Here is a 20,966-nt window from a genome sequence, read left to right as displayed (position 1 = left end):
AGATACTTGTTCTTAGGTAACAGACACTAAAGTATTAAGAGCTATACAATGTAAAAAGGCATAAGGTATGCAATCCACTTTCATATGGATCAAAAAAAGAAGTATACAAACACACATACATTAAGAATGATTAAACAAATGTGACAAAATGTTAAAACCTGGTAAATCTGAGTAAAGTATATAGGACTTATCTGTATTATCCTTGCAGCATTTCAGGAAGTGAAATTACTTCAAAATAAAATTATTTTTAAAAACTTAACAAGCTGGCTGAAATATACTACTAAAATCTTTCATCTAACTGGAGTGAAGCTAGAAATCAAACCTAAATTTATGACTAAACAGCCAGTTAGTCTTAAGACAACAGAAAAGAATTGTAAAAGCCCAAGAGAGAAGTGGGCAAAGGACACTGAAAAGCAATTAACAAAGCATGAATGGCATTTTTAAAAAGAGAGAAAGAGGCTCAATATCACCATTTAAAAATTAGTTCATCAACCAACATAAAATAAACATCTAATGAGATACATTTTCATGATGATGGAAGAAAACAGAGGAAGAGGTATTTATAACTGTAATTAACTCAATAATGTGGTACCATTTTTATCAATGGCAACTTAATATTTTCTAATAAAATGGTAAATGTCTATAACGTTCGACTTGTCAATTCTAAGAATTTATTCTACAGGAAACTTCACTTAATGCAACCAGAGAGAGGACAGACAGAAGAATTACAATCGTGCAGCCTACAGAATGAAAACCACAATCACAGACGGATAGACAAAATGAAAAGGCAGAGAACTATGTCCCAGATGAAGGAACAAGATAAAACCCCAGAAAAACAACTAAATGAAGTGGAGATAGGCAACCTTCCAGAAAAACAATTCAGAATAACGATAGTGAAGATGATCCAGGACCTCAGAAAAAGAATGAAGGCAAAGAACGAGAAAATGCAAGAAATGTTTAACAAAGACCTAGAATTAAAGAGCAAACAAACAGAGATGAACAATAAAATAACTGAAATGAAAAACAAACTAGAAGGAATCAACAGCAGAACAACTGAGGCAGAAGAAAGGATAAGTGACCTGGAAGACAGAATGGTGAAAATCACTGCTACATAACAGAATAAAGAAAAAAGAATGAAAAGGAATGAAGACAGCCTAAGAGACCGCTGGGACAACATTAAACGCATCAACATTTACATTACAGGAGTCCCAGAAGGAGAGAAAGAGAAAGGACCTGAGAAAATATTTGAAAAGATTGTAGTCAAAAACTTCGCTAACATGGGAAAGGAAATAGACACCCAAGTCCAGGAAGCACAGAGAGTTCCAGGCAGGATAAACCAAACAGAAACATACGGAGACACATAATAATCAAACTGACAAAATTAAAGACAAAGAAAAATTATTAAAAGCAACAAGGGAAAAATGACAACATACAAGGGAACTCCCATAAGGTTAACAGCTGATTTCTCAGCAGAAACTCTGCAAGCCAGAAGGGAGTGGCATGACATATTTAAAGTGATGGAAGGGAAGAACCTACAACTAAGAATACTCTACCCAGCAATGATCTCATTCAGAGTCAATGGAGAAATCAAAAGCTTTACAAACAAGCAAAAGCTAAGAGAATTCAGCACCACCAAACCAGTTCTACAACAAATGCTAAAGGAACTTCTCTTAAGTGGGAAACACAAGAGAAGAAAATGACCTCTAAAAACAAACCCAAAACGATTAAGAAAATGGTAATAGGGACATATATATCAATAATTACCTTAAATGTGAATGGATTAAACGCTCCAGCCAAAAGACACAGACTGGCTGAATGGATAAAAAAACAAGACCCATATACATGCTGTCTACAAGAGACCCACTTCAGACCTAGGGACACAAACACACTGAAACTGAGGGAATGAAAAAACATATTCCATGCAAATGGAAATCAAAAGAAAGCTGCAGTAGCAATACTCATTATCAGATAAAATAGACTTTAAAATAAAGAACGTTACAAGAGATGAGGAAGGACACTACATAATGATCAAGATCAAGGGATCAATCCAAGAAGAAGATATAACAATTATAAATATACATGCACCAACAAAGAAGAAGCACCTCACTACAAAAGGCAACTGCTAACAGCTCTAAAAGAGGAAATCGACAGTAACACAGTAATAGTGGGGAATTTTAACACCTCATTTACACCAATGGACAGATCATCCAGACAGAAAATTAATAAGGAAACACAAGCTTTCAGTGCCACAAGAGACCAGACAGATTTGATTGATATTTATAGGACAGTCCATCCGAAAACAGCAGATTACACCTTCTTCTCAAGAGCACACAGAACATTCTCCAGGACAGATCACATCTTGGGTCACAAATCAAGCCTCAGTAAATTTAAGAAAATTGAAATCATACCAAGCATCTTTTCCGACCACAATGCTATGAGATTAGAAATAAATTACAGGAAAAAAATGTAAAAAACACAAACACATGGAGGCTAACCAATACACTACTTAATAACCAAGAGATCACTGAAGAAACCAAAGAGGAAATCAAAAAATACCTAGAGACAAATGACAATGAAAATACCACAATCCAAAACCTATGGGATGCAGCAAAAGCAGTTCTAAGAGGGAAGTTTATAGCAATACAATCCTACCTCAAGAAACAAGAGAACTATCAAATAAACAATCTAACCTTACACCTAAAGGAACTAGAGAAAGAACTAACAAAACCCGAAGTTAGTAGAAGGAAAGAAATCATAAAGATCACAGCATAAATAAATGAAATAGAAACAAAGAAAACAATAGCAAAGATCAATAAAACTAAAAGCTGGTTCTTTGAGAAGATAAACAAAATTGATAAACCTTTAGCGACACTTATCAAGAAAAAGAGGGAGAGGATTCAAATCAATAAAATTGGAAATGAAAAAGAAGTTACCACAGACACCGCAGAAATACAAAGCGTCCTAAGAGGCTACTACAAGCAACTCTATGCCAATAAAATGGACAACCTGAAAGAAATGGACAAATTCTTAGAAAGGTATAACCTTCTAAGACTGAACCAGGGAGAAATAGAAAATATGAACTGACCAATCACAAGTAATGAAATTGAAACTGTAATTTAAAATCTTCCAACAAACAAAAGTCCAGGACCAGATGGCTTCACAGGTGAATTCTTTCAAATATTTAGAGAAGAGCTAACACCCACCCTCGTCAAACTCTTCCAAAAAACTGCAGAGGAAGGAACACTCCCAATCTCATTCTATGAGGCCAACATCACCCTGATATCAAAACCAGGGAAAGATACTACAAAAAAAGAAAATTACAGACCAATATCATTGATGAATATAGATGCAAAAACCCTCAGCAAAATACTAGCAAACAGAATCCAACAATACATTAAAAGGATCATAAACCATGATCAAGTGGGATTTATCCCAGGGATGCAAGGATTCGGATACTGTAAAACTCTTAGAGTAAAACATATGCAGAACAGTCTCTGACATTAATTGCAGCAATATCTTTTTTAATCCATCTCCTTGAGTAACAAAAATAACAATAAAAATCAACAATACTTAAAAGCTTTTTCACAACAAAGGAAACCATAAACAAAACAGAAAGACAACCAACAGAATCGGATAAAAATGCTTGTAAATGAAGCAACCGACATGGGATTAATCTCCAAAATATACAAACAGCTCATGCAGCTCTATGTCAGAAAAACAAACAACCCAATAGAAAAATGCGCACGAGATCAAACCAGACATTTCTTCAAAGAACACATACAGATGGCTAAGAGGCACATGAAAAGCTGCTCAACATCACTAACAGAGAAATGCAAATCAAAACTACGAGGCACACCGGTTAGAATGGGCATCATCAGAAAATCTACACACAAATGCTAGAGAGGGTGTGGAGAAAAGGAACCCTCCTGCCTGTTGGTGGGAATGTAAATTGATACAGCCACTATGGAGAACAGTATGGAGGTTCCTTAAAAAACAAAAAACAGAACTACCATATGACCCAGCAATCCCAGTACTAAGCATATACCCAGAGAAAACCGTAATTCAAAAAGACACATGCACCCCAGTGTTCACTGTAGCACTATTTACAATAGTCAGGTCATGGAAGCAACCTAAATGTCCATCAACAGACAAATGGATAAAGAAGATGTGGTATATATATACAATGGACTATTACTTGGCCATAAAAAGGAACGAAATTGGATCATTTGTAGAGACGTGGATGGACCTGGAGACTGTCATACAGAGTGAAGAAAGTCAGAAAGAGAAAAACAAATATCATATGTTAACGCAGGTATCTGGAATCTAGAAAAACTGTACAGATGAACCGGTTTGCAAGGCAGAAATAGAGACACAGAAGTAGAGAACAAACATATGGACACCAAGGGAGGAAAGCAGCCGGGGGTGGGGGAGGGTGGGATGAATTGGGAGATTGGGATTGACATATATACACTAATATGTATAAAATAGATAACTAGTAAGAACCTGCTGTATAGCACAGGGAACTCCACTTCACTGTAGAGTAGAAACTAACACAACATTGTAAAATGACTATATTCCAATTAAAAGAACAAACAAAAAAACCCTGCCCAGTCATATGGGTTGGCCCTCTTTAGGCAGAAGAGTGGATCTTCTCCAGGGATCTCTGATCAGATCCCTGGAAGCTAATTTATAACAAAGCCCAAAGCTAATGGCTCCCTATGAGTGCCACAGCAGCATCCACATACAAGGTGTCACGATGAGGAGTGGGCCTTTGATAAATCACAGAACTACTATGCTGATTAATACTTCTGCCCAGTTTTCTTATTGAAAGCCCTGCCATACACTTTGATACTGTGTAAAGGCTCCTTATTCCACATGTCCATTCCTAGGGAGTAAGCCCAAATCTAGTTTGTTATTCCCCCTTATTCTCTAAAACAATAATACTTGTATATACATCTAACATATAATTAAATGTTACTTACATTAAAAAAAATGCAACCATATGTAAAAGAATGGTCAATATGTTACTTTTGTAAGGTTAAAAAAAAATGGGAATAAATCAAATGTACATCTAGAACATAATTCTAAAGCCATTCAAAAGAATGAGATGGGGATTTCCCTGGTGGCACAGTGGTTAAGAATCCACCTGCCAACGCAGGGGACACGGGTTTGAGCCCCAGTTCGGGAAAATCCCACATGCCACAGAGCAACTATGCCCGTACACCACAACTACTGAGCCTGTACTCTAGAGCCTGCAAGCCACAACTACTGAAGCCCATGCGGCCTAGAGCTCGTGCTCCTCAACAAGAGAAGCCACCGCGGTGAGAAGCCTGTGCACTGCAATGAAGAGTAGCCCCCACTTGCCACAACTAGAGAAAGCCCGTGTGCAGCAATGAAGAGCCAACACAGCCAAAATAAATAATTTTTTTAAAAAAAGAAGAATGAGATGGATCTATGTGTACAGACACTGAAAATACCTAAAATATATATTAGGGGAGGGAAGCAGTCTTCAAATAATGTGATTACGTAATCTTCTGTGTCCCTTCATACATGTATTTACACACAGAAAACTGATTAGATACACCAAAATATTGTTTAAGTCAGAATGCTATGTTGCCTGAATTTTTGTAATAGTTTATTACTTTTGTAAACATAAAAATTCGTTACCCTAGTAAATAAAACTTTACTATTTACTACACAAACCCTCTCCAAAACTGAAACAGTCTACTGAAGTTTTTGCCATCATATAATAAATTTCATGCCTTCAACTTATACTCTTATGTTCTATATTTTTCTTTCTTATTTATACTGATACCTATGTGTATGTGTAGGTATCTTGGTATTTTATATACCCAGATACATACACATGTTGTGCTATTCTTGATTCCATTCAATCATAGGTCCTCTTTGATTCACTTTCCTTTTCCTCAGCATTAAATAAGAGTAACTTCCTTTAAATCAGTACTAATTCCATTGTGTATAATCAAGGGCTGTTCTCATCCAAGTAATAAACGTTTGCTCTATTAAATATAAAAATGCAGCAACACTCCTCAATTGTGAAACTGGCCCTTCAGATTAGAAAAAAAGTTACAATTTAAAAAATATATTAATCTGGGACTTCCCTGGTGGCGCAGTGGTTAACACTCCACACTCCCAAAGCCAGGGGCCCAGGTTCGATGCCTGGTCAGGGAACTAGATCCTACGTGCATGTCGCAACTAACAGTTCACATGCCACAACAAAGGAGACTTGTGCCACAACTAAGGAGCCAGCGAGCCACAACTAAGGAACCTGTGAGCAGCAAGTAAGATACAGTGCAACCAAATAAATATTTTAAATATATATATATATATATATATATATATATATAAAATGTGGAATCTACAAATATCTTGATCAGTTTTAACTGAACACACTTTACAGGAAAGTATTAATATAAACCCAGCTGGAAAGTGTTTTACTGGACAGAATACTGAGGGTTAAGAATCAGACCTCTAATATGATCTCCTCTATCATAATCACCTATAAAGTACCTAAATATATGAAACAAAAATCTGTGGAATTCAGTTTTGGTAGGTTCCAAACTCATCACCTCCCAATTAATTTGAAACAGTGACACAGAAACATTTAACTTCAGCTTTAAAACTTCTTAAATAACTGAGAGGTTACTTTATATTTGTATTAAATTTTCCATTTCAGTCTAGTAATTTAACATGTCAAGAGAACAATTTAAAGGAACATATTAATTGCGTAGCTCCTTCCTGAGGACTCATCATATATCCTAAAAAAAGCCTGTACACCGGACTTTCTATCAGGTATAGAAGCACTGATTCTATCATTCATGAGATTAGTTCTCATGACAAGAAGACTGTGATTTAGGGTATAGCCAAGAAATAAATTCAACCTCTGCGTTCAAGATTAAAAAGAACCTTAAATACAAAACAGCAATGGAAGAAATTACACAAGATAAACAGAAAGACATCCTGTATTTATGGATTAGAAACAATGTGTTAAGACACTTAACACTTCGCAATTTGATCTACAGATTAAATGTAATCTTTATCTAAATCCAGCTACCATTTCTGCAGAAATTGATAAGCTAATCCTAAAATTCATACAAAAATGCAAGAGATACAGAATAGCCAAAACAATCTTGAAAATTAAGAAGAGAGCCAGAGAACTCACACGTCTCAATTTCAAAACTTACTACCAAGCAACATTCTTAAAGACAAGTGTGGTACTGGCATGAGGACAGACATAGATCAACAGAATAGAATTGAGAGCCCAGAAATACACGTTTACATTTATGATCAATCCGTCTTCATCAAGACCATTCAATGGGAAAAGAAAAGACTTCAACAAATGGTGCTGGGATAACAGCATATCCACATACATAAGAATGAATTTACACCCATACCTCATACCACATACAAAAATTAATTCAAAATGGATCAAAACCTAAATGTAAGAGCTAAAACTACAAAACAGAAAAAATGTAGGAGTATATCTTTGTGATCTTGGATTAAGCAATGTTTTCTTAGACATGATGCCAAAAGTACAAGCAACCAAAGAAAAATAAATAAATTGGAATCCATCAAAATTAAAAACTTACGTTTTTCAAAGGATACCATTAAGAAAGTGAAGACAAGCCATGGGAGGTGAAAAAGTATTTTCAAATTATATATATGATAAGGAACTGATGTCCAGAATATATTTAAAAACTCTTGCAATTCAACAGTAAAAGGACAACCCAATTAAAAAATAAGCAATGGACTTGAACAGACATTTTTCCAAAGAAGATATAGAAATGGCCAATAAGCACATAAAAAGACACAACATTATTATCCATCAGGAAAATGCAAACCAAAACATGATACATCACTTCACACTCACTAGGACAGTTATAATCAAAGACAGAAAATAACAAGCACTGACAAGAATGTCAAGAAATTGGAACCTGTATACATTGCTGGTGGGAATGTAAAATGATTCAACTACTTTGAAAAAGTTTGCTACCTAAGGAGGCAAAAGACCTGTACTCCAAAAACTATAAGACACTGATGAAAGAAACTGAAGATGATGCAAACAGATGTAAAGATATAGTGTTCTTGGATGGGAAGAATCAATATTCTTAAAATGACCTTACTAACCAAAGCAATCTGTGGATTCAGTGCAATCCCTATCAAATTACCAATGGCATTTTTCACAGAATTAGAACAAAAATTTTTAACATTTGCATGGCAACACAAAAGATCCCAAATAGCCAAAACAATTTTGAGAAAGAAGAATGAAGCTGGGGCTTCCCTAGTGGCGCAGTGGTTGAGAGTCCGCCTGCCAATGCAGGGGACACGGGTTCGTGCCCTGGTCCGGGAAGATCCCACATGCCGCGGAGCAGCTGGGCCCGTGAGCCATGGCCACTGAGCCTGCGTGTCCGGAGCCTGTGCTCCGCAACGGGAGAGGCCACAACAGTGAGAGGCCCGCATACCGCAAAAAAAAAAAAAAAAATGGAGCTGGAGGAATCATGCTCCCTGACTTCAGACTATAAAACAAAGCTACAGTAATCAAAACAGTATGGTACCAGCACAAAAAGAGACATATAGATCAATGGAACAGGATAGAAATAGAAAACCCAGAAATAAACCCATGCACTTATGGTCAATTAATCTATGACAAAGGATGCAAGAAGATACAATGGAGAAAAGACAATCTCTTCAGTAAGTGTGCTGGGAAAACTGACAGCTACATGGAAAGAAAGAAATCAGAACATTCTCTAACACCATATACAAAAATAAACTCAAAATGGATTAAGAACCTAAATGTAAGACCAGATACTATAAAAGCTCCTAGAAGAAAACTCAGGCAGTACACTCTTTGAGATAAATTGTAGAAATATTTTTTTGGATCCATCTCCTAGAGTAACGGAAATAAGAACAAAAATAAACAAATGGACCTGATTAAATTTAAAAGCTTTTGCACAGAAAAGGAAACCATAAACAAAAAAAAAGACAACCTATGGACTGGAAGAAATTTGCAAACAATGCTACCAACAATGGATTAATTTCCAAACTACATAAACAATTCATACAGCCTAACATCAAAAAAAGAAAACTCAATCGGGACTTCCCTGGTGGCGCAGTGGTTAAAAGCTGCCTGCCAATTCAGGGGACACGGCTTTGTCCCCTGGTCCCAGGAAGATCCCACATGCACTGAGCAACTAAGCCCATGCACCACAACTACTGAGCCTGCACGCCCTAGAGCCCGCACACCACAACTACTGAGCCCACGCACAGCAACTACAGAAGCCCGCATGCTCTAGGGCCCGTGTGCAGCAACTACTGAGCCAGCGTGCTGCAACTATTGAAGCCCATGTGCCTAGAGCCCGTGCTCCACATCAAGAGAAGCCACCTCAATGAGAAGCCCAAGCACCATAATGAAGAGTAGCCCCCGCTCACCGCAACTAGAGAAAGCCCTTGTGCATCAACAAAGACCCAATGTAGCCAAAAATAAATTAATTAAATTTTAAAAATAAAATCCAAAAATGGGAAGAATAAAAAAAAAATTTTTTTTTAAGGGCAAAAGACCTAAATAGATATTTCTCCAAAGAAGATATACAGATGACCAACAGGCACATGAAAAGATGCTCAATATCACTAATTATTAGAGAAATGCAAATCAAAACTACAATGAGGTATCATCTCACACCAGTCAAAATGCCCATCATTAAAGTCTACAAATAATAAATGCTAGAGAGGGTGTGGAGAAAAAGGAACCCTCCTACACTGCTGGTGGGAATGTAAACTGGAGCAGCCACTATGGAGAATAGTATGGAGGTTCCTTAAAAAATGAAAAATAGAGTTACTATATGATCCAGCAATCCTATCCTGGGCATATATTCAGACAAAACTCTAATTCAAAAAGATACATGAGGGGCTTCCCTGGTGGCGCAGTGGTTGAGAATCCGCCTGCCGATGCAGGGGACACGGGTTCGTGCCCTGGTCCGGGAAGATCCCACATGCTGCGGAGCGGCTAGGCCCGTGAGCCATGACCGCTGAGCCTGTGCGTCTGGAGCCTGTGTTCCGCAAAGGGAGAGGCCACAACAGTGAGAAGCCCGCGTACCACAAAAAAAAAAAAAAAAAAAGATACATGAACCCCAATGTTCACAGCAGCACTATGTACAATAGCTAAGACATGGAAGCAACCTAAGTGTCCATCAAGGACAGCTGAATGGATAAAGATGTGGTATGTATATATATATGGTGTCTCTATATGATAGATTATTATTTGGGCATAAAAAGGAATGAAGTATTGATGCATGCTACAACAAAGATGCTATAACTTGAATACATTATGCTGAATGAAAGAAGTCAGACACAAAAGGCCACATATTGTATGATTCCACTTATACAAAATGTTTAGAACAGACAAATCCATAGATATAAATTAGATTTGTTGTTGCCAGGGTCTAGAGAAGAGGAAAATGGGAAGCAATGAAATGTTTTGGGATTAGATAGCAGTGATGCTGCACAACTTTATAAATATACTAAAAACCACTTAATTGTACACTTCAAAAGGGTGAATTTCATGTTGTGTGAATTGTTTCAATAAAGCTGTTATAAAATTCAAAAGAACTTTGAAAATCCTAGTGCAAAAAGTATCTGATATACTTCTTCAGAGAAAAATGAAGTTCACTTTTTAAAACTGGCCTGAAATTCCATAATTCATAATCAATAATGCCTATGATTTATATTTTAAAATATTCAAATCCATCAGATGTCAAAAAAAAAGCAAGCTTAACTCACCCTCTTTTCACTTTTGTGAAATCAAATGCAACTTGTCTGTATGAAACTGCTTTTTCATTTAGATATCTACTATACCGCCTAATAAAGGTAGACATATCATATCCTGTAAGAAACAGAAAAGGGTTTTATAAATTATTAAAATCCCAATTAGCTTAGAAAACCAACTCATTTCATCCAATGGCCATATTGTCTTGTTATCCCACCTTCAATTTAGTGATGTAAATTAAGTGACATTAAAATCTCTAACACTTAACGTTTTTAAAGTCAGTTATGTCATATGTGGCTTAGAAAAATCTTCCCCCTTAGAATTTCACTAAAATAATAATTCTGCTTTACTTCTGACCAACATTCCTATCTTTTATTTATCAGGAATTGAAAAGGCTGTTTTCTTATACTACCTGATAACCTCATAACTCAAATTTAATATCCTATGGAACCACAACCCCACTCCTTAAATCATTAATCAATTTAATAATTTTCATACTTACCAATCTTTAGTTGCATATGACTTAGAACAACTATAACTTATGTGTGCCAACCTTATAAGTAGTAGAGAAAATTACTGCATAGTACAATGAAAGAAATGGCAATATGCAAGTTTAAGGCCTAACAAAAAACAATTATGTGAATGTTTTCAACTGAACTTTCAAAATGAATACCTAAATCATTCTAAGATTTTGTTTCATCACAATCATGAGATTTGAAAACTTCAGCACCATAAAATCTAATCAATATTTTTTTAAAAAAACAAACAACTTGTGTTTTAGCTATTGCCTGGCTCAGTGAGGTCTACAAATTTTTGCTTCTCATTGTAAAAGCAGGTGCATTCTATCATTCTATTTTAGTTCATCTTCATCTAAAACATTCAACTTTAGTTGTTGATGGTCTCTGCTACTTTAAAAAGATAATATCAAATACCAAAACAAGAAAAAAAAGAAAGAAAGAAAGAAATAAAAGTAAAGTGACTGGATTTAACATAATCACCAATTCATTTATTCAGCAAATATTTCTTGAGTAGCTACTTACTTGCCACTGGAGAAAAATCAGTAAATAGAAAAAAAAATCACTGCTCTCAGATATTCTCATAGCTACTAGTGCATTTTATAAGGTGTTACATACTCACACTCTTCAGCTCTTTAGTTAATATTGTTCCCTCGAATCCACTCTACTCCATCCTCGCTAATGGGAGAAATCTCTCTTACCTTTCAAGGCTCACTCTCTGAAACTTTCCCTGAACTCTTTGTGCTCCCATATTATTCTTACTCCAAGTACAGCTCAAAGCTATTAGATGTACACAGTGTCTATCCCACTCACCAGACTGCAAGTTTATATTATATACACTCAGTATATATTTAAGAAAATATACCAGACTCCACCCAACAAAATACATCAGCAATCAAAACTACAAAAACACCACTGAATTATATACTTTGAATTACCATTTCAGTCTTACCTTCATAATCTCTTTAGATGTAAGCTTTAAATAAAAGGCCTAAAAACTGTTCTCTACGTAAAGGGAATGAAAGCCTTAAAACTTTATCACTAGAAGTGCTTAATTTCCATCTTAAGAAAGTAGAAAATCAGTAGCTAATAAGACACAAAAAACCCACTTGGACATATGCATATTTTCTGCTCTAGAGTAGTGGTTTGCATATTGCTTTCCACAGACTCATACAGTTCAAATGAACTGAATAAGGGGGAAACCAGAAATAAAAAGATGAACAGGCAGAGTTTTCTCCATATTCTGGAAAACACAGCAGCTCCAGTTTCATCTGTTATATATATCTAGCTTCTATTTAAGATTTTATTTGAAAAAGGGATTCCACTGCTTCATCTTTTTTTCCCTTAACTATTTAAGGCATTATATCTCTCATTAAAGTAAAATCAACCTTGTAACACTTGGTCCTATGTATAGATTACAGAGCTTCCAGAATCTCTGGAAGACTGGGTATTCAATTCATTCTAATTAATACTTCCATCTGCCAAAAGTAAACAAGTATTGAACTGGACAGTTCCTAAACACAAACACAGTTAGTCACTAAATTCCACTGTTGTTTTTTTTTTTTTTGCGGTATGCGGGCCTCTCACTGTTGTGGCCTCTCCCATTGCGGAGCACAGGCTGCGGACGCGCAGGCTCAGCGGCCATGGCTCACGGGCCCAGCCGCTCCGCGGCATGTGGGATCTTCCCGGACCAGGGCACAAACCCATGTCTCCTGCATCGGCAGGCAGATTCTCAACCACTGCGCCACCAGGGAAGCCCTCCATTGATTTTTATCACCACAAAAGCCACAATTCAGGCCCTCATTAACTCTCTACCAGATGACCAAAATAATGATCAGAGTAGTCTCAAGGTCTTTAAGACTTTATTCACCGAATCCAACCTGCACTGTGCTATGGTGCTGTCTTTATAAAACATACTCCCTCTCTCCTCCTCCCTCAACTCAAAAAAGTTTGATGGTTTCTCGCTGCATTACAAAATCCCAACTATATCAAAGTCTTTTGTGCATGATTTTGGCCCCAAACAGCTTCTTGAGGGCTATCTGTCACTACATGTTCTCTAATACCTCAACCTATATTCTATTCACATTCATTTGCTCTATAAATCTTAAACACCCCATGCTCTTTCTCTTTCACATCCACGTCCATCTGTGTACCTTTGCTTAAAGCCAACTCACATTCTTTCCCATCTTTCAAAGCACAGCACACATCTCACAGATCTCTAAAGATACTTCTCCCAGTTGAACCTTATTGCTGAGTATTCTTTTAGTATGTCTTAGTATATGGTCTTAGTATGTCCTTTATGAGGCTCTTCCTAGAGTTAACATTCTATAATGTTAACAGCCTAGTTCTGGAACTAAGTATAACAGATCCCATTAAGACAGAATGTACATGGAGGGTGAGAATACCAGATTAGCAATTTCAACTTACTGAATTAAAAGTAAAATCAATAAAATAACAGGTAAGTATCAATGAACAATTCATCTGAATAACACATTATGCTTACCTTTGCTACTAAAATGTATGATATTCCCAACTACATTTCTTGGAATAAAGCATAAAATAATAACAACAACAATGAAAGCAGATACTTACATAGTGTTTCCTATTTGCCAGGCATCATTCTAGGCACTTTACATGTATAACTAGGTTAAGCCTCATGATAATCCTACAGGGTGGGTACTATCCTTATTCCTGATTTTACAGATGCAGAGAGGTGAAGTACTTGCTCAAGTTTATGCAGTTGGTAAGTGTTACAGATGGGATTTAAATGCAGACAGTCCAGTTCCAGAACCCATGCTCTCAAACTTGCTACCTTATGCTACTTTTCAAAAAGCTCTGGGTGTCAAGTAGTGAAGTCCATCTTTATCTTCACATAAAAATACAGTTTCTCCTTCCCTACAACCCTCACTAAAACATGAGGTTCCTCCATAGCACATGTTCTAAAGGAAAGAGTTCAACTCTGCAGCAATCCTCAAATGGGGTCACTCTTGATTTTCTATAATGAATAAGTTGTTTTTACCTTGCAATCCACTTTTATCCAAAAAATTGCTTAAGTTAAACAACGTGTTTCTTGAAGCCAAATACTGAATAAAACGCTGGGGAAAAAACAAAAACAAAGAATTATGTCAAATAGTACTGCCATCTAAGAAACTCTAATTTGAGAATTAGGGGAGAAAGTGGTGGTTAACACATTCCATTAATCTTACCTAGTTTAAATTTATCATCCTCAATCCTCCTAAAAACGTAAAATATATTTTTCACTAGCATGCAGGAATTTATTAAAGTCTAATGCCCACAGCTATGGTATTAAAGTTAAAATAAAAGGAAACAGGCACTTTTAAACTAGAAGCAGTAATTTTTGGCTTTACTATAGCATATTATGGCTATAGTTAATCATACTCAGATGGTGCCTTTATTTTACACAGATACCTGGTGACTCAAAAATTTTTATGACTTTTTTTAAAAAACAAAATACTTGTAATCATACTAGAATATAATATCACAGACATCCTCTTATCCACTGTCCAGATTAAACACATTACTTCAGACCCCTTACAGAATCAAATTACAGACTATTGAAGACACATGCCTTCAAAACCATTCCCTTCCCTCCCTCCCTCTTCAGAGGCAATGACTTTTCTGAAGTAGGTTTACATCATTCCCACAAATGTTTTTACAATTTTACTACATATATAAGTATCTATAAACTGTACATAATTTTGTTTTCTATTTTAAATTTACAGAAATACCATACTGTACTTATTCTTTTCCAATGTGATTTTTAACAACTTCTTCCAAAGAATTATCCATTTAATACATGTACATCCAGTTCATTCATTTTAAACAATGTTTGAGCATTTAAATGAACTATTATATCATTGTTTCCATTTCTGTACGGATATTTAAATTTTTTGCAATTTCACTATTATTAAAAATGTTTCACTGACATGTTTGTACTGGTCTCCCACCTGCAAACATACAAGAGTTTCTCATGATATATACTTAGGGTTGAATTGTTGGGTCAGTATGCATATGGAAGTTCATTTTCTCAAAATACTGTCAAAATCCTCTCCAAAGTGCTTACCACAGAACACTACCTTAGCTTCCCTTTACATACAACCTCTAAAATAGCTAAAGAAACTCCTTTCGATTCCTTTAAAAGGATTACTTTTTTGTAAATGTATGCAGAGAATTATTATCAATTTTATGTACACCATCACTTCTCTGACCCAATCTTGTTCATCGGAGATCACCCCAAACAAACCAGGATTTTGAAAAACAATTTGTAAATCAAAGACTCCTGTTTCATCATTTATCCTAAAACAACCTGTTTCAAAAAGGTGTTAAAATATCCTAAGAAAATATTACACTCTATGATTTTTTAATAAGTTTTGATCATTCTTTTTTGTGGGGGCAGGCCTGTCCTGTGCATTGTAAGATGTTGAGCACGCCAGTAGCCTCTACCTACTACATGCCAGTAGCATCCCCTTCAGTTATGAGCAATGTCCCTTGGGGATGAAAACCACTCTCTGCCCTTGCCCTATTTGAGAACCACTGTTCTATGTAATTTCCAACACCACAGCACAGTGAAATCCTATGCATACTCTCACAGACTAATAACACCTGCCAATGCAAAAACCTGAGGGTTGTACAAACTAGGATCAAAAAAAGAGCAGAGCATTGGATTTCTCTTAGCTGCTGAAGGGGAACTAGAGTTTATCTGAAAACCAGTACTGAACTGCTACCTTTCTCTTTCTGTCAGTCAACTATAAGGAATGACAGTCAACTTTCTGGGTTTTTTGCCTTTATCAAGTTTTTGCTTCTGGTATTATCACCTTATTTACCTCTCAAAGTCACCACTGATAGTGTGCCTCTTTATCCAGCATTGTAGCTGGTTATATTTGTGGCTTTTTCTTTTTAAAGAATAAACTATATATATTTTTTTAAAAGGTAAAAAATACATACAAGCCTGAAATTCTTCTGAATAAATGATCATGATCTTAGACAAACACATTCCTGATGAAAATAGAAACTAATATCCTAGTTAAGATCAAAATGTTTCGAGTTACACGGACTCTAGTATATCCAAATTTTTCTATTGACTCTATATACTGCTCATAATGAATGAGAAAGCAACTGAGTAACATGTCCTAAAAATGGTCATGTCTGTTAACCTAGGTAATCATATTTCAGATAACGCTTCTGGAACTAATTGTTAAAACTTAAGAACTACAAATAAAATCATTCAATGAGGTACTGTAACAGTGAATAATCAGAAAACTAAATTTCCAGGGAATAGAAGAATTAAGAAAATGATGGACCATATGATCAATTATGTAGTCATTAAAGATGATAAACAGAAAGAACACAGAACATGGAGATGCTTCTTATGGTGTGATATATTAAAAAGTTAAATATAATATTTTATATAAATTATGATTATAGCTATAAAAAATACTTTGGACAGGACCAGAAAGGAACATCAAAACATGCAAACAGATCTGCTGCAATGTAAGAGTTATGGGTAGATTTCTGCTTTAATTCTGAACTCTAATGATGTTCTCTTTGGTATCTGTCAAAGATAACAGCAGTCTCATGACTGAAAAACCCAAAATAATGAGTAAAGTGATGGATGTCAGAAAGTCATGTTTATAAATCTGATACCAATGAATAAAGTCCCTCCCCATCTCTATGGGAGCTATCTCCCAGCAACCAGTGGTCTGCATTTTTCTAAGGCACATACCAAGGTACTAAATTTATCTAGTTCCATTCAAATTTTCTTTTAACACAGTTTAAAATATTCCTTTTGACACAATTTTACAAGTAAGTATACTAGACTGGGAAAATCACCTAAGGTAAGAACTCAAAAATTAGCTATCATGGAAAACAAGATGATTCTCTCCAAACATTAAATTGCAAAAGCTTATGCATCTTATTTGTTACCCTTTTTGGGGAAACAAAGGCTTTAGACACAACTCTCTGCTGAAGAAGGCATTCTTCAGTCAGTCTCCTCAGCAAAATGCCATCTTAGTCCTTAATATTACAGCCTTGAACTAGGCAAAGAGCGTCTATAGACAACTACATCAGATCCGACAGAAGTCTGATTGGGCCATGATAAAAAAGCAAATGAAAATAGATGAACATACAATCTATACATAAAGGCCTGCAAAAAATCAGTGACGCTTATAGAACCCATCTCTAGGCATTCATCTTTGCTTCTTGATCCCATTACTGAAAGTGCCCTGTGCTCTGACCCATTTTCTGCTTTCTGACTTAAAGGTCATCTTTCCTCAAAGTGTAGAGTCTACAGTTATATTTCTGTATAAGCAACTTGCCCTTTTTACCTATATTATTCAGTTGCTATAGCCATTTCTGAAGTGTAGTGAGAGAAACAAGCTGAATCAGTCAACTCCCCAGTATACTTGTTAACTAAAAATACTGCTTACCTCATTTCCATACACCATCAAATGATGAGTTGTAATGAGAGATTTGAAGACCACCACCCAACTACTGTTAGTAGTTCTTTCAAATAAACTGTCTGCCAACTGAGGGATGTTCACATTCATCTCATTTGTGCACTGAATTAAGTCTGCAATAAAAAAAAAAAAGATTTACTCTGGCTTTCATTTATTTTTAATGCTAGATATGCATACTAATAGGGTAAAGATCTAAAAAGAGTAGAGCAACAATGGATAGTTTGCAGAAGTTGTTAAAAATCTCTCAAGAGAACAATTGAGACAGTATTTCTACCTGAGAAGTAAACAGGGCATTGATTAATATCACACAATTGATCAATAATACCAGAAAGTAAATCAAACTCCTTTCACCCTTAAGTATTTTATTTATCTCAAAAGGAACTGTTTCAAGGCCTTAAGTAACACTTTCAGTTCTCCTACTACTCATAAACCTTCAGAGTTATAATACTAATATTATTCACCCCTACATTTAAAAAAAACTTTAAAAATTCATGCATATGGAAGCATAAACTACCTGAAGTTCAAACACTTTATTAATATCCCCCCTCTAGAATGCTGTGTTTGCACTAATAGAGCAGATATGTGGTGAGTGGATAGGATTCTCAGTTTGTTCATATAAACTAATTCTCATTCTTTTCTCCCTTCAGTTCTACTAAGTTAGCTCAGTTTTCACTTGGTATCAACTAGCTAACACTGACAAACAAAACTGAAAATGAACCGAAAGTTTCTCAATGCAATAAATTTCCAAAGAAGTGAGCCAGGAATTCTACTCGATTATTACTCTGAACAGTTAAAACAATGTAAGTTTTAATTTTATATTTTGAAATATAAATAATTGGAAAGCATTACCATAAAATCCTCTAATACAAATTGTTTTAGCACCAAAACTGAAAAAAAAGTTAATATACCTCAGTTTCACCTCCAATCTGCTTCAGAGATATTACTGAATTCAATGAAGAATGACTGAATTCAATGCAATTACTGAATTCAATGCAAATTCAATGAAGAAAATACAAAATATGGTCCAATTTAGAGACTTAATGAAGAGGAAGACCAAGATATGAGTTGTTTTATTTTTAAAGTATGCATAAAACAAAGTGTATAAATACCTCAGTTATAACTACCATAAAGGGGAAAAAATTAGTTATCTGTGACTCATCAGCAGTTTTGTCCACTTTTAACCTTTAGTACCTAATGATTAAATATGAATTCAAGCGACCTAACTTGGCCGCCATTGTTAGTAAGAAACATCAATGTTAACTATGACCATTTATCTGCTTATAATCTAATTAGGTCTAATTACTATACAAAGTAACATTTGATAAGCAAATGCATTTTAGATAAGCAGTTACCCTGGCCCACAATTCCTGAAGAACAAAGCACAAAACAGTCAAACAGAATGCCCATGGAACAGGAGAACAACACAAGGTTTTCACAATTGAGACTACCTGCAACAAAAATTAAAAAGTACATTCAACTTGGTTTGTATGGCTCAGCTTCTGATATTTTACTTCTGGTATTTTATAATTTGAACTCTGCCTTCTCTGAAACTTCTTGAATAGTACTTTATACCTGTCCTATGGTACTGAATATATTGTACTTGCCTTATTCCCGAAGATAAATTTTCTGTCTCTCTCAAAATATAATTTACTGGGGGCAAGGCCTATCCATGTCTTGCTCATTCTGAATCCTTTAAAACTTCAAGCACAGTGGTCAAGTTCTGAACTTTATAAGAAGTTGTATCTCTAGCTTCCTTTTTTCCCATGGATTTATCTTTATATATTTTTCTATATCCTTCTAGAAACTATCTTGATAAGCTATTCAGTTCTTAAGTATAATAGTTACTTTCTCACAATGATATCAATAGTCATTTTACTCCTCAGAATCTTATTTTAGTTTCCAAAATTGAATCTGTCACAAAATTTCTTGTCACAATACTCGCCCAAAGGTACTCCTACCTGTGTGTGTTTATAAACACTCCCTAGAGCCAATCAGTAGCAATCCCACCTTCTCTTCTCCATCCCGTTATCACTGCCAAAGCCAGAGTTCAGATCCTATTTTTCCTTAACTAGAGGTCACCACTTCCAGGAGCATTCAGAAATTGGGGAGAGTGATTATCACGCTCTCTGAGACTGGCATTTAATGTCAAGGATGAGGGAGACTATTATGCAATGCACAATTAACACTCCACAATTAAAAATTATCCCACCCAAAACTGTCTCCACTGAGAAAATGCTGGACTGACTGGTCTCTTCACTCCTAACCATACCTAATTTGGGGTCTTACCCACGCCACACTTCCAAACATTCTCTAAACTGGCCATAAACTGACCTATAACACAACACTGATTGTCACTGCCTAACCTCAATGATGTCCCAACTGCTTACAGGATTGGCATACATTTCATCTTTGTCCATATCCTCCTTCTTGAACCTAGCTTCCAACACAGAACCACCTTCCAGTGTTCTGTAATGTACCTTGCTGTTACACAACCAAATACTTCCATTCTTGCTCATTCTTCAAAACGAATGATGTCTTTTCCTTTGTGAAATCTTCTCCTCCAAAGACTAAGGTACCCACCAAACAGATATTAAAGCTGGTATATAATTCTACATTTTCATTATTTACTTCCACATCATTCTCTTCTTCTAGAATGAGAGATTTTAAAAGGAACCTGCAAACACTTTTGTTAGTAATTTCCATACTCTTAATCAGGGAGGTAAGTAAACTGCTATATTAGTCAGATAGAGCCTGATCCTAAATGAAGCCAAAAGTATAGATTTCAGTTTCAACAACTACAGTATTTTATATATTAGAATATATATATTCTATCTATGCTATATTCCCTTTGCGATCAGGTCTCCTCTCTGCAGGACTTTGCTTCAGTTACACTGTCTCCTTTGCAATGCCTCCCACGAGCCATGTACCTTTACCTCAGGAGTTCAGCACTTCTGTTCCTTCTGCCTAGAACACTCTTCTCCCAGATATCCACATCTCTCTTACTCCCTGGCTTTATTACTATAGATCTTTGCTCAAATGTCATCCATCAGAAGAACATCTTTCAATATTTATAAAAAGTAATAAAGCCTTAAGGGCACTCCTCTACGTCCATACCCTCATTATACCCTCTTACTCTGCTTTATTTCTCTTTGAAGCACTTATCATCACCTAACTCATTTTAATTTGTTTAAT

The 20,966-nt window shown here is 35.7% G+C and overlaps 1 protein-coding gene across 28 annotated transcripts in view; it reads right to left on the bottom strand.

Moving 5' to 3' along the window:
* The window catches only part of PICALM (phosphatidylinositol binding clathrin assembly protein), a 106,580-nt gene that overhangs the window by 57,075 nt on the left and 28,539 nt on the right, over positions 1 to 20,966 (bottom strand). For 27 of the 28 annotated variants that reach the window (XM_059068488.2, XM_059068491.2, XM_059068490.2 and 24 more), the window contains exons 2-4: positions 17,745 to 17,887; positions 14,318 to 14,393; positions 10,798 to 10,900 (exon numbers count right to left, since the gene is read on the bottom strand). The exons of the other annotated variant lie outside the window; for it this stretch is intronic. In XM_059068488.2, the coding sequence (XP_058924471.1) occupies positions 10,798 to 10,900; positions 14,318 to 14,393; positions 17,745 to 17,887 (322 nt within the window). The remainder of the gene's footprint in view (positions 1 to 10,797; positions 10,901 to 14,317; positions 14,394 to 17,744; positions 17,888 to 20,966) is intronic. 28 annotated transcript variants of the gene reach the window in all.

The sequence above is a fragment of the Kogia breviceps genome, chromosome 7, assembly GCF_026419965.1.
Source record: "Kogia breviceps isolate mKogBre1 chromosome 7, mKogBre1 haplotype 1, whole genome shotgun sequence".
Classification (NCBI taxonomy): domain Eukaryota; kingdom Metazoa; phylum Chordata; class Mammalia; order Artiodactyla; family Physeteridae; genus Kogia; species Kogia breviceps.
The sequence above is the reverse complement of the archived record's forward strand: the minus strand, read 5'-3'. Positions and strand labels throughout refer to the sequence as shown.